This window comes from Corvus moneduloides, chromosome 9 (genome assembly GCF_009650955.1).
Source record: "Corvus moneduloides isolate bCorMon1 chromosome 9, bCorMon1.pri, whole genome shotgun sequence".
In the NCBI taxonomy this organism is placed as follows: Eukaryota; Metazoa; Chordata; class Aves; order Passeriformes; family Corvidae; genus Corvus; species Corvus moneduloides.
In genome coordinates this window covers 1,433,809-1,446,995 of record NC_045484.1, presented here as the reverse complement: position 1 = coordinate 1,446,995, position 13,187 = coordinate 1,433,809, and the positions used below count along the sequence as shown (strand labels likewise).

Below are 13,187 nucleotides of genomic sequence, written 5' to 3'. Positions count from 1 at the left end.
ACAAGGATGGTTGCCATCAGGTTGACTGGAAAAGTGGGACCTTTCACCTTCGCGGGAAACACGCCCGAAGGGAGACATTCCCAAGTATTTCCAAAACACCTTTTCTCATTTCCTAGCTATTCTCTTTTGCTAGACCGCACTGGAGTAAACGCCTTTTATCTCACTGATGCTGGGTGTTACAATCCAGACTCCACCAGAGTATGTGCAGTGACGACTTTTAACTTCAGGAGATTTGGCTGGAGCCTTTACTTTTCTGTCAACATCTCCTATAACCCCCCTCTCCCAAAAATTCGCACCATGAGAAGAACTTACAAGTTTCTGCTGTTGAGAGTTGGAGCTTGATGATAAGGGATGTTTCAGCAGCAGTCTTGGGGTTGAAAGCTTGAGCAGACACTGAAGCAATGTGCAGATGATTTATTATACTTTAGGCAGCTGCACTGCATTTGACTTGGCTTAAATTGACGTGGGTAAATCCATCCGTGTTTTCTGTGTTGCATTAAGTAATTGCTGTAAAACATGAAATTTCAGCTTTTGAGAATTTGGGATTTGTCACAACAAAGTAGTATTACCGTACTAGCTTTGCCACCACTGGCTTAACACGCTCTATTGCTGCTTTTATTCTAGAAGGATGAAGGATTCCAAAGGAAAAGCTTTGCTCTAGTTTATAGAATTGTTCCCATTTCAGAACAAAGCTCTTACCGTTCTGGAGCAGTTAGGGCCATCACTAGGCAGAATTTCACAGATTTCCAGACCTGAAACTTTCTTTGATGTTTAAGTTGTGGGACTTGGTGAGCCCAGGGTATCGTGCAGGCTTGTGCTGACATGAAATAAGTTAGGAGAAAAACCTTGATATTTTGTAAAAATGTTGTTGACAAATCATTAGTTTGAGCTTCAAAAGATGCTGGGATAGAAGTGGAAATTTTTTTTGATGTTTTGGGCAGAAAAAAAGTAAAAAAATATTGGCTTGTCCCACGTCTTATATGGCCTGAATCAGAAATGGGCAGAAGTCAAGAGTTTGCAGCTGTGATGCAGGAATTTCATTTATTATCAAAAGCAGAAAGAGCTCCTTCATGCTGAGATCAGAACTGGGCTAACTGCACCATTTCCTTGTCCAGCCTTTGTTAGGGTGTTCCAGGGTCTGGGAGCTGTCATTTATTCCATCACTTTACCCGAGCCCTGGCATAGCATGTGGATCATGATGGGGCCAGGTCACAGGGCTTCTTTTCTCTTTTGACCTGCACTCGTTCCCCATCAGACTCAAAAGAGTCCTGGCCCCAAGTACGGCAGTGATAGCTGTGATGATGCTGATAAAGGAAGCAATCAAGGCAGTGTCTGCAGGATGGGTTGATATGTATTTCTTAATGTTATTGATATATTTGAGAAAATCAGACAGCTTTCAGTGATGTGAGCTCCTCTTCCGGTCTGGAAGAGCATCACCAGACTTCAAAGCTAGGTGTGGGACAAGCACAGCTGCTCAGAATTTGAGCTGCTTGGTCTCGGATCATTTCCAAAACAAAATCTAGGGGGTATTTGTAGGATTAGGGGTGTTGTTAATCACAGAGAAAACAGTGCTAAGCTAGTCATCTTTGGGGACAAAGAGAAAGGTAATTTTTCTAACCCAAACCTTTCTATTATTTCTAATGCCCATACAGAACGTGTGTGAGTGTTTATATATGTGATGTACATAAACAGAAATATTTTGCTGTTATGACCTGCAATTATCAATCTCTTATGCATAACTACCCTATGTAACATTTTGTATTTATAATACGTAAGAAACCTGCTGATAATCTTGATCTACTTTCTACCACACTGCTGGTTACGTTTCTGAACTGGTGGAAAACCGAAATGTCCCTGGTAGCGCTCAAAAGGATTAGCGCTTCATTTAATTGTTACTTAATAACAGCGTTGTCCCGACTGCCAAGGCTGCCCCAGACAACGTGCTGTCTCTCCAGCAGCACCAGCAGAGCTGCTCCAGCCAAGCACTTGGCCTGGATGCATCTGGAGGATGCCACGGCACGCCCTCAAACCCGTGCCGCGATGGGCGCGAGCTCCGTAACTCAACACCCTGACCATGGGCTGTGAGGGTGCTGAGGCCCTGGCACAGGCTGCCCAGAGAGGCTGTGGCTGCCCCATCCCTAGAGGTGTTCCAGGCCAGTTTGGAGGGGGCTTGGAGCAGCCTGGTCTGGTGGAAAGGTGCATGTCCTTGTGTACCTTTGACTGGTGAGGAAGGAGATGGAATGGAGAAGCGAGGCTGGAAAGAGGACGTGGGTGCCCAGAGACAAACACACAAGGAAGTTTAGGACAGTGGCTCAATCCACTGGGCAGTGGAACTGGGGACAGGAGCAAGTAGGAGCCAGGGGCACAGGCAGGGAGCAGAGCAACTGCCCAGAGAAGGTGACTGCGGGAGGGGAGGGGAGAGGGCTACAATTGGTACCAGATGCCCTCAGAAGCTAATGACCTGACAAACGCTGCACTCATAAAACAAATTCTTTAAAAAGGAAGCAAATGGAAATATAAGCTAGTGAAAGAATTTGCAGCAGCTGCCCTGAAACCATTTCTCACTTCATAAACAGGTCTGCATTGAAAAAACAGCCCCTTTCTTCTTGTTCTCCTTTGTGGTCCCCTCCTGTGCCCACCGGTTCTTTTGGGGCTGTGGCCTGCAGGTTTCCACCATGTCTTTGGCTCGGTGGACTTGTCCAGAGTCAACAGCACATTGCGTTCCCTTAACGTCTGCGTCGGTACCGATTTGGTTTTTTTGGGGGTTGCTGGGTTTTGGTTTTTTTTTTTTGTGTGTGTGTGTCTTTTGTGGTATTTCTAGCTCTGTGCATCCTTGGCTGGAAACGTTGAGTAAAGGCAAGAGGCAGAGGCCTCTGCCTCGCCGGGAGAAAGGCAGTGCCTGAAAACAGCCGGCAGCCCTGTGCCAAGCGGGGAGCAGAGGAGAGCGAGGCGTTCAGGTACAGCTCCCTCCCTTCTCTCCCCAGTCATTGCCTGAGCATGCAGCACCTCTGTCCCTGACTGAGGAGGGCTGGGGTCAGGTGTTGCACCTGTATCACCTGGTAACAGATAAAGCCAGGCTGATGGAGCTGTTGTATTTCCCTACGTCTTGTCCCAGTTCCATCCCAGGTAATTAATTGACTGGCTGCATTTCCCTGATGGAGACCGTAACCCTTTGGCCAGCACTGGTTCTCATTATGGAATTGGGATGCTTGAATAGTCAGTACCTAATGACTGCTGCAGTGATGAGGAGGAGGAGGTGTGGGCGATGCATTGCAAACCAAGGAATGGGTGATGCATTGCAAACTTTCCTGGGACCTCTTGCACCTTGCAGTGGTGCCGAGGGGAAGGTTATTCCTCCCTTTAGCTGCATCTCACCTTGGTGGCCGTGGTTGAGGCTGTGGAGCTGGACAGGTGCATGTTGAGATGGTCTTGATCCCCAAGAGCCTGGCATCAGCATGCATAGGCTTGGGGTGCTGTGTTGGCCTGTGGGAAGAGCAGAGGTGCTGAAGACCATCAGAGCAGAGGGGGAAGGTGACAGGAGTGGGGTTGAGGAGCCAGTGGTATATCCAGCTCCTCCCTTCCACCACAGGCTGTGGTGTAGCTGTATGGATATGAAGGGGGACTGCACAGGACCTGAGGAACATCTCAAAGATGATTCCCTAATATTTGCAGAGGTTTCCTCTTAGCTAAACCTTTCCTTGGAGTTGGATTCTCCAGTATCCTATAGAGAGTTTGCCATATCTGATTCAAAGGTTAGACAAAGGTGTAGCTTCTGCCTCCCCTCTCCTTGTCACCTCCCTCCTTTTGTTCTCTTGGTCTACCTGCAGTGAGCCCCTTTGGTGCCCGGCAGCGTGCACACTCTGTGCCTGTGTGCAGGCAGCACAAATTTTGGAATATCGTTGAGCTGTGCCTCCTTTCATCAGCTTGGAAGAGCATGGTGGAGGTTGGTGAGAAGGTGTGGGCTGGGATGAAGTCCAGCTGAAACAGAGTTGTGATGAAGTACTCTCCTGGCATCATTGTCAGGAGACTTCAAGCCTGGAAGAAGCTGGAGCTGTGAGGGATAGGTGTGCATCTCTGGGCATCTGTGACCCGCTGAGCATTCATTCCACGCAAGTGCCTCCTGGAGAGAGCCCTTCCTTGCTGAAGTAGTCCTGAGAGCCACTGGTTGATCCCTTCTCTGTTCTCCTCCACAGCTGTGCCCACGGTGCCTGCACAGGATCGGGAAGCTGTACGCGGCCACCGCTGGCTCACGCTGCCACCCTCAACTGCAGCTCCGATGGCCCGAGGCACATGACGTGCACCGTTGCCTGCGAAAAGGGCTTTGTCCTCCACTCCAGTGGTGGGAAGAAGCTGGGCTCCACACAGGTGAGTGGGCCTCAGGATGGCCCATGGGACCAAGACCTAGATGAAAAAGATTTAACCCCCCTGAGGTGGCTGGAGAGAGCACAGACCACTTTGCTCCTCCAGCCCCGACCTTTTTGCTGCTTTCCCAGCAAATCCCAGCTCAGTGAAGCTCCAGCCAGCCTAAAGGCTGATGCAGGGAATGTCCCAAGTCAGGGTGATGCACCCCAGCAGAGAGAGAGGTAGATACTTTTGCTCTCCAGACGGACGTTGCTTGGAGAGTAAAACGTCCCTGGGATGTTTTCTCTCTTAAAGCTGAAGTTAGTGGCTCAGGAAAAAATGAAGTCATTGCAGAGCAACTATATTTAGAGGCAGCTGAGAGCATGGAGAGCTTTTCTTCCTTTGTGTTGTGTTGCAATAATGGCACAGAGGTCACCGTGAAAGAGTTTGTCCCACTTTGCAGAGGGTTGGGGGTTACCTCATTAAAGTCACGAGCCAGCACAGCTCTTAGTTGTTGACTGAGGAGACCTGGGATGATGTGTCCTTGGGAACTGAGCTGCTTTGGTCCAGGCAGTCACCTTGGCAGGGGTGTAGGGACAGAGTGTCCTGTCCTTAGGCTGTTTCTGGAGGGGGGAACAGGAGTCTCTGGGGCTGAGCTGGCCTACATGCCAGACTGAGCGAGAGCGTGGGCTTACTTGGTTCAGACAGAAGTGGGTTGGGCCACGTCAGCAGGGTGACCCTTCCTCTCCTCGGAGATCTGCTTGTGACACATGGCAGGCAGGTTTCCCACGCTGCAGTGTTGGCCAAAGGAGAGGTGGGCACTGGGAAATGCACCAGGACAGCTGGAGATGCGCTGCTCATCACTGGGAGGTCATTAATTACATGGCCACGGGGTCTGTGGGCCAAGGCATGCCCAGGGAAAACAAAATGTTCCCATTCTCCGAAATGAAACCACACAAAACAAATCTGCCTCGGGTGACAGTTTTCCTGTGTTTGGCAGTGAGATGGGAAACTTCTGAACAGAGCTTTACCCCAAGTGGCTGTCACAGCAGAGGGCAGCTTGCAAGTGCCTTGCCCTGAGCCCTCCAGGGATGTTGCAGTGATGACTGGCTTGTGACCCTGTTTAGGAAAATGCACACAGCTCTTCTCCTAAGCATCCTCTCCACCTAGTTCAGCTACCCTATGATCCTGCTGCACACTTGGGAGTGCTGGACTCAAATTTAATGATGTCCTTCAGAGCCACCACATCCAGGTTCAATCAAGACGTGGTGGTTGGGAGGATAAGGTCATGTGCTCGGCTGTACTCAGCCAGTGAAGGGACATCAGGAATATTGGTCTGCAGCCCCTGGCTGAGGGCTGCTGGGCTGGGGCTAGCAGTTTGGGAATGGAAACCATAGAACAGTTGGGGTTGGAAGGGACCTTTAGAAGATCACTTGGTCCAAGCCCCCCGTTGTGGCTAGGAACACCTTGCACTAAACCCGGTTGCTCACAGCAAACCATCATCCACCACTCGGTTTTGATGAAGCCTGTAGCACATGTTGACCATATTTAGTGGTGGGACCATGGTGGTTTTTGATGTCAGGCAGTTGCCCAGCTGAGTAAGAGGGGCTGTATAATTAGGATTTGTAAATGAGGTTATATGATTTCAGTGGGGTCTGTGGGCTGAGGCATGAGGGAATTGGTACATTTAGGGGAAAACAATCAACAGAAGAGCTTTCTGACAACAGATGAAGTAAGACTTGATCTTTTAGGGGAGGAAATTGCAGTGCACAGAGCTGGGAACAGCTTAGCTCAAGAGGTTTCAGTGTATCTTGAAGGGATTTTCCTTTTCTCCTTAGTGTGGCCAGACAACATAACATGCACAGTGGCCGGATTGTTACCCCAAGGCACATGTGCTGCTCTCACACCCCACACATCTCCCTGTGAACAGGTCAGGGCTTCGTGATTTGTTGTCTGGAGTGGGGAGAAAGGGCACACTGGGGGAGGAAAAATGTTGGAAAGCTCTCCTCGTCCTGAAACTTGGCTCAGACCTTTCTGCTGTGGTGGCACACCTGTAGGTCAAAGCTCCCTTCGGGAGTCTGATGGAGCTTTGCTTTTTCTGCAGCAGGAGGTGGTGCTGACATGCAGTTCGGGACAGTGGGACAGATCTGTGACTTGTGACCCCGTTGACTGCCGTGTCCCTGACCAGTCCCACGTGTACTATGCTGAGTTCTCCTGCCCCACGGGGACCACCTACCTGCAGAGGTGCTCCTTCTCCTGCATCCCCCCAGCCAAGCTTCAAGGTATGGTCTGGAGTGTCGAGACAGTTAACCACCCTTTTTGATGCTACCTTTCCATGCCTGTCCCAAGCAGTTCAAACAGAGCATTGCTACTTGGAATTTCTCACTTATCCTGGCTTCTGCCAGCTGGATGGGTTCTTGTGATGCTTCCTGAAACTATGGGTATCCCTCCCCCTGGAGCAGAGGCATCCTAGTGTGGGGATAATTCCCTCTGACTCCCATCCCCTGGCAGGCAGCCCTTATTCATCCACCTCCGGGTGTAGCAATGTCCTCTCCTGATAACTGGTCCAGCCTCCAGCATCAGGGTGATGGAGACAAGCAGCATGCAGGCAGACAGGACTTCAGAGAGCCAGAAGTGGCTCTGTGCCTGGTGGCTCTGGGAAAGCCTGTGGTTCAGGGGGCCTGGGGCTGTATAAGGCCATAGAGACCGATGCCCACAGCTGCAGAGAGGTCTGGGAGATGTTCACCACCCAGACACACCATGGCCTGGCTTTCATTCTGCCGACTCCATCGGTAGCCGCAGGAATTTTTTAAGCCAAGTCAGAGAAAGAGAGCTACTGTTCTGTCTATGCAAGGGCTGAGCTGGATGGGATTTCAGGGATAATTGCCTTGACAGCTTCAAGCATTGGGACTTTGTGAATTTCCACCAGTGCCTTTGCTCTGAAAAATCACATACAACAAATCATTTTAATGGGTGCCCTATTTTATGGAGACATTTATAACTGAAATGTATGAGAATTGTTTACTTCTTTTTTTTTTTTTTTTTTTTTTAAAGTTAAATCTAAGGAGCAAAAACCGCAGAGAATTAATGTCTCCTTTCATGACAGGGAGGATGGTGGCAGATCCCCAGAGTGAGCTGATCAAAGGGTAGCGTGCGAATGTCATCTCAACAACACAAATTCTGCACGAACTGATGCCCATTGCCTAGGGTTGGTCAACTGAGGGCAGAGCTTTAATCTGATCTTTCACTCACAGCTGCAGTCACTGTGAGGTTTGCCGTGGGCTCCCTCAGTGGGAAGGCATCCCCTTGATGGGCCCCTGGGTGACTTCCAGCATGATGGCTGGAGGTGCTTGGCCAAGGCTGCCAAGCCATGTGGGGAAACTCTTGGAGTCCAGCTGACACAACTGAGCCATTGAGGCAGGGACATGCTCCATGCTTTTTCCCCCCCCAAGACTTGCATCCTTATAAGCAAGCTGTCAAGGCTAATAAACGCTAAGAACAGGCAAGGAAAGGATGACATGGCTGTGTGGCACTCGGAGGTGGGACGTGACCCTTGGCAGCCTTGACCCATGAGGAACACAAGCGTTGAGTAGAGATGTGAGCTTGTCTCCACTCCAAAAGCATTTCTGTAGGAATGTTTGAAGGAATTGTAGAGCAGCCTGGCTGCGCCACAAACGTGCTGATCCAAACCTCTCAGTAGGAAGGGTCCCATTCACTCCAGTCCAGCTCTTTTTCTTGCTCAGTAGTTCCCAGTGAGCTATCCATCATCCACACTATGTGGGTGTTGTAGTCCTGGGCACTTCCCGCAGGCACCCAGAGCCGAGCAGTTTTTGGCCACCCATTTAGCTGGGTCTACCAGGGACAACAAAGAGCTGGGCTGTAATGCTCAACCCAAACCTCTAATGATGGGTGGTTTGAATTCCCACCAGTGAAGCCTCCCACATCTGTCCTTGTGGCATTTTCCATCCTCTTGACATTCAGGTTGCCCAGAGAGGTGGTGGATGCCCCATCCCTGGAAACATTGAAAGCCAGGTTGGGCAGGGCTCTGAGCTACCTCATCTGGTGGAAGATGTCCCTGCCCATGGCACAGGGAGGTTGGACCAGATGGCCTTTAAAGGTCCTTTCCAGCCCAAGCCATTCCATGGTTCTGTGATCTTGCACTGCACCTGTAGTAGGGTATGACAGCTTGATCAGCATAGGTAAGGACAAGCTGCAAAAAGCACTTGGGGACAATGAAGGGGGGCTGAACTGAACATGACAGAAAGGTGTCTTACACAAAGGCCCCTGGCTGTCCTGAGGCACCACTGAAGAAGGCAAGTTTAAGGGAAAGATCTGGGGAGATTTGCAGAACCAAGGTCCTTTTTCCAGCCTCTAGAAGTTGACCCTTCCATACTTCTGTCTGCATTCAAGTATTTTCTGCTATAGCCTGACCAAGCAGGCGATGGAGTCTGCGGTCTTCATGTTTGTTGCCCCCTTTGGCATCAGTATACACTCTAACAAGAGGACTTCTGCTGGTTGCTCTGAACTCCCCTCAGCGGGGCTCCATCCCTGGCTCAGCTGTAACCCCACACGCTGCTTCTCTTTTGGGGTCAGGAACAAACCAATGGCTCACCTGCCTGGAGGATGGTCTCTGGTCGCTGCCCGAAGCCTACTGCAAGCTGGAGTGTGACGCGCCTCCCGCCGTGGCCAACGCCAAGCTCCTGGTCCCTCGGTGCCTGCAGGGGAACCACGATGTGGGCTCAGTCTGTCGCTATAAGTGCAAGCCTGGCTACCACGTGGCTGAGAATGCAGCGGACAAGCCTAAGAAGTAAGTCTGTGGCAGGTCTGTTATCACCGTTTCTTTCCTCCTCCCAGTGTGCTCAAGGAGCAGAGGTGATAGGATGATGGCAGTCTCAAAGACCTGACTTGATAGGTAGAAGGCAGAGCAGCTTGCTGTGATGACAGAGATTTCTCAAAATGCAAGAGGCATTCCCTGGTCTGGGTGAACCCGGTGGGAATGAGGTGCTGTTGCACACACGTGTGGGTTAAGCGCTTTGACCTGAAACAAGCAGATCTTCCTGTGCACCTCACTGGTGAAAGTTAAGCACCAAATTAAGTGTTTGCAGACTCTCAGGTAATTAGACATTTACAAGATGTTGGCAGACTCCTGGAGCTCCTGTCTGTCCTAAAAGCGGTAAAACGTAGAACAGAGGCACTGCAAGAATGAATGGCTGCCTTTTGTCAGGGCTAACATCTCACCCGCTGTGCCTCTCAGCTAAATTTAATCTGTAGCATTGGCATTTCAATGGGGGAAGATTTTTCCTGATGCTTTGGGGAAAAATTCCTGGTGGTTCGCTAGCCCTGCTCTCAGCCAGTGTCGCGATGCTGGGGAGTAAAGCAGCGTTTTGTCTGTGACTCCTCCAGCCGAAGTCCCCACTGGGTTTGGTCACTAAAGATTCCCTGGCACTGGCCGGGTCCTCCCCAGAGTCTTGATTCTAGCCCAAATCAGGTAATTATGTGTTAATTGTTTAATGCCCCCTTCCAGTTTTAATTGGATGCAGACTTCATCTCTTCTTTGCTCTGGGGTAGAGTTGTTGTGCAGTGGGAAACAGTTGCCAAATTTCTTGCCTTGTAATGAAGGAAGTGGTTTCTGTAAACAGCTTTTCACAGTGTTAGGAGCATTTCTTGGGCCAAAGGGAGCTGAGCAAATGGTGATTATGGCTGCAATCACATGGACTGCTTTGCAAACTCTAGAGCAGCTTTCATGCCTGTGGCACTGCAGGCACTGGGCATTCAAACAGATCCACTCAGCTTGCAAAGTTAGGCCCCTTCTTGTCCTGCTGCAGCAGCTGCTGGCAAAAATGATGACCCCTGGGAGATCCCGAGGCTCCTCTGTGTGAGTAACTTCCACGTGGGTCTGAGCAGCCTGTGAGACAAGTCAAGGAGAATCATGCGAAGTGGTTTATGTTTTCATAGCAATGTGTGTTGACATCACATTTTCACATTTGCAATTGTCATTGCTTCTCCTTCATCTCTGACGGTGGAATACAAAAACCACATTCACAAAACCAGGGAAAGTATTGCTTTCCTGTCATGCAGACTAACTCCTATATGAGTGGCCCACCCCAAGTGAAAACCTTTCCTTGGACTTGTAAATGTCATTGTACCGTCTCATCAGGAGCTCTTGGTGTACACTCAGCAGGAGTACAAACTCCTTGGTGGGGTGTAGCAGCTGCTAGCCATTAAGTCAGTTCCTGGATTGCTGGAATTCCTTCTGGTGTCTCAGTACTGGCAAGGAGAGGGTGGGAGCTGCCCAAGTGAGAGGTTGGTTTCTTTGATCATGCCAGTTTTGGAGAGAGTGAGGTGATGGAGAGTTCTGGAAGCAACCAGCACTGATGAGGTTCAAGTTCCTGATGTACTGGTGTGAAAGTAGGGTCTGAGCTGGTGGCTTGGACATCAGGTTTTTGGGGTTTTCTGCTGTCTCTTTGGGCTCAGAAAACTGAGTTCTTGATCTATTGTCTCCCTGTTGTCCACCAACCCAGCAAGCACAAGCCTTGCTAAAGGATTTAGTGCCATACAGGTGTCGATGCACGGAAGGAAGCAAGACTCTCTCTGTGTACTATATATTGGACAAAAGTCAAGCATAACCTGTGACTGACACTGAAGATTCCTCATGCCCACTAACTAGCTCACCCTTGGAATTATAGTCAGGCTTCCTTTGATTGTTCTTCCAGCTCTAGCTTTGCTCCTCGTGTGGAGGTGCCCACCTTATGCGGGCCTGAACCGTGGTTGGGACCCAGCTGTCTGTGTGCAAGCCAAGATGATCTTGGACGCAGAAGTTCATGCAATTCTCTCACTTCTGTTTTTTCAGTTGAATTTTACTTCAGAAGCAGTAAGGATGCTTAGAAGGGGCTGAGATCATAGTTGAAATTTCATTTCCCATAGCTGAAGTGGAAGAGAAAGGGATGAAGAAATCAGTTGTCTCGGAGATGCTTTTGTCTATTAACCTGGGTGAGGAAAGGCCCTTGGGAAATCGCTGCTTGTCAGCAAGGGATCCTTGAGGAAATACTGATCGTGTAATCAAGATCCTGCCAGAAATTTGCTGCCTTCCTGCTGGCAGGTTCATCTGACTGACAATGCTGACATGAAGGGTAAAGCTTCTTTGACTCTTCCTAAAGGAGATCTGTTATCAGCCTGGAGAGGCCATGTAACAGCCTGGATTCCAGCTGCCAAGGCACTGCACTTCTAATTCCAGAGGAAGGGTAATAAGTGGAACTTAGCATGCACAGTTGGACTTTGTGATGGGAGCTCTCTGGCTTTAGGCAGGACCTGTTCCGTGGCAGTACCAACCCATCACCTGGATCACACAAAGATGTGAACTGTCAAGGAGAAATGTTCAGCATCACCCAGAGCTGTAGCATTGAAAAGCACTGGCCTGAAAGTCAGGGGTGTCAGATACTTTGGGGAAAAGGGCATCACGCCCACAGTGCTCCTTGCTGTTGTTCCCAGCATGAGAAGTGCCATCTGAAGCAGATCTCTGACAGGAATAGACAAGGTCAGGTTGGATGGGGCTTGGAGCAGCTTGGTCAGGTAGAAGGTGTCCCTGTCCATGGCAGGGAGGTTGGAACAAGATGATCTTTAAGGTCCCTTCCAACCCAAGACAGATCCATGATTGTGTGATAATAGCTAGGAGATCCTTTAGAGGAGCACTGTGATATTGGGAGGATGCTCTCATTTTGGGGACCTAAGAGGTCAGACCCTTCAGAGGACTTGTTTCACTTGCCCATTGTGGGATGATTCCCTGGAGAGAAGAGATTTGGGGATCTCCAAGCAGACTTTGTGAGGGGTTGAGCTCCTTCTGCTAGCTTTAGGGAATGAAGCAAAGAACCATTTGGGCATTTTCAGACAGATTTGAAAGTCTCAGCCTGCATTTTGACCAGAGATCGAGGGAGCCCAGCACAGTCCCTAGTGAGTTTCCATGGAGATGTCGGTCCCTCTTCCTTCTCCCCCTGTTCAAAAACTGCAGAGACCATGGAAGAAGGAGAGGAGGTGGGAGAGTGTGGAGGAGGAAATGGGGACTGGAAGGAGTCAGCAGACTGGGAACTGGAAACCAGAAAGTTCACAGCTGGGCAAGCAGGACGGCCTCTAACCCAGGGGCACTGCAGCTTAGTAGGGCACCAGGCACAGGTGAGGTGGGCACAAAGGCACTCGCTGCCTCTGCCCATATCTGGCCCCTTGCAGATAAAAGGCAAACACACACAGCTGTGGGGGCCAAAGAGCCAGGTGAAGAAAACCCAGGCTGTCAACCAGGTTCCTCTGTCACTTCCACCTCTAAGGTCTCTGAGCATTTACAGCCCAGCTTGGCCAGGCTGTTCGGAGCACAGCAGCAGAGAGTCCTGCACACTGGTGCAGCTTCCCTTCCATTTACTGACAAATCTCTCTCTTTTCCCCCGATTCTCTTTGAAGCCATAAGTCTCCTGCCATAGAAGATGAGGCTTCAGACTCATTTATCACCATTCCTGCACAGCAAACCCGCTCCCCCCAGGCTGGCTGCCTCAGAAGATGGCTGGATCCCTGCCAGGCCCTGCATGCTCAGCTCCTGGAGCTGGGCAAGTGCTCATGCCTTCACCTCAGAGACAGCCCTCGCTGGCCTCAGATGTCTCCTTGCCTCCTCTGTCCACTAGGCTTGCCTGGTTAGAGAGTTGACTCTGATTTTCCTGGCTTCCTTGTTAATCCTCAAGATGTGCTGCTGACCCAGATCAGAAGAAGTTGGGGGGTGGGAGGGAGTCCGGAAATGTCAAGCTCCTATGAAGTTGTGTGTATTTAGGTATATACTTTCTTTCTAAAAGCCTCTCCCTTCCCTTCTC

General features: G+C 50.1%; 1 protein-coding gene across 2 annotated transcripts in view; it reads left to right on the top strand.

Moving 5' to 3' along the window:
* The window catches only part of PAPPA2 (pappalysin 2), an 89,953-nt gene that overhangs the window by 52,856 nt on the left and 23,910 nt on the right, over positions 1-13,187 (top strand). For both annotated transcript variants that reach the window (XM_032117581.1, XM_032117580.1), the window contains exons 14-16: positions 4,194-4,365; positions 6,446-6,623; positions 8,935-9,148. In XM_032117581.1, coding sequence (XP_031973472.1) covers positions 4,194-4,365; positions 6,446-6,623; positions 8,935-9,148 — 564 coding nt within the window. The remainder of the gene's footprint in view (positions 1-4,193; positions 4,366-6,445; positions 6,624-8,934; positions 9,149-13,187) is intronic.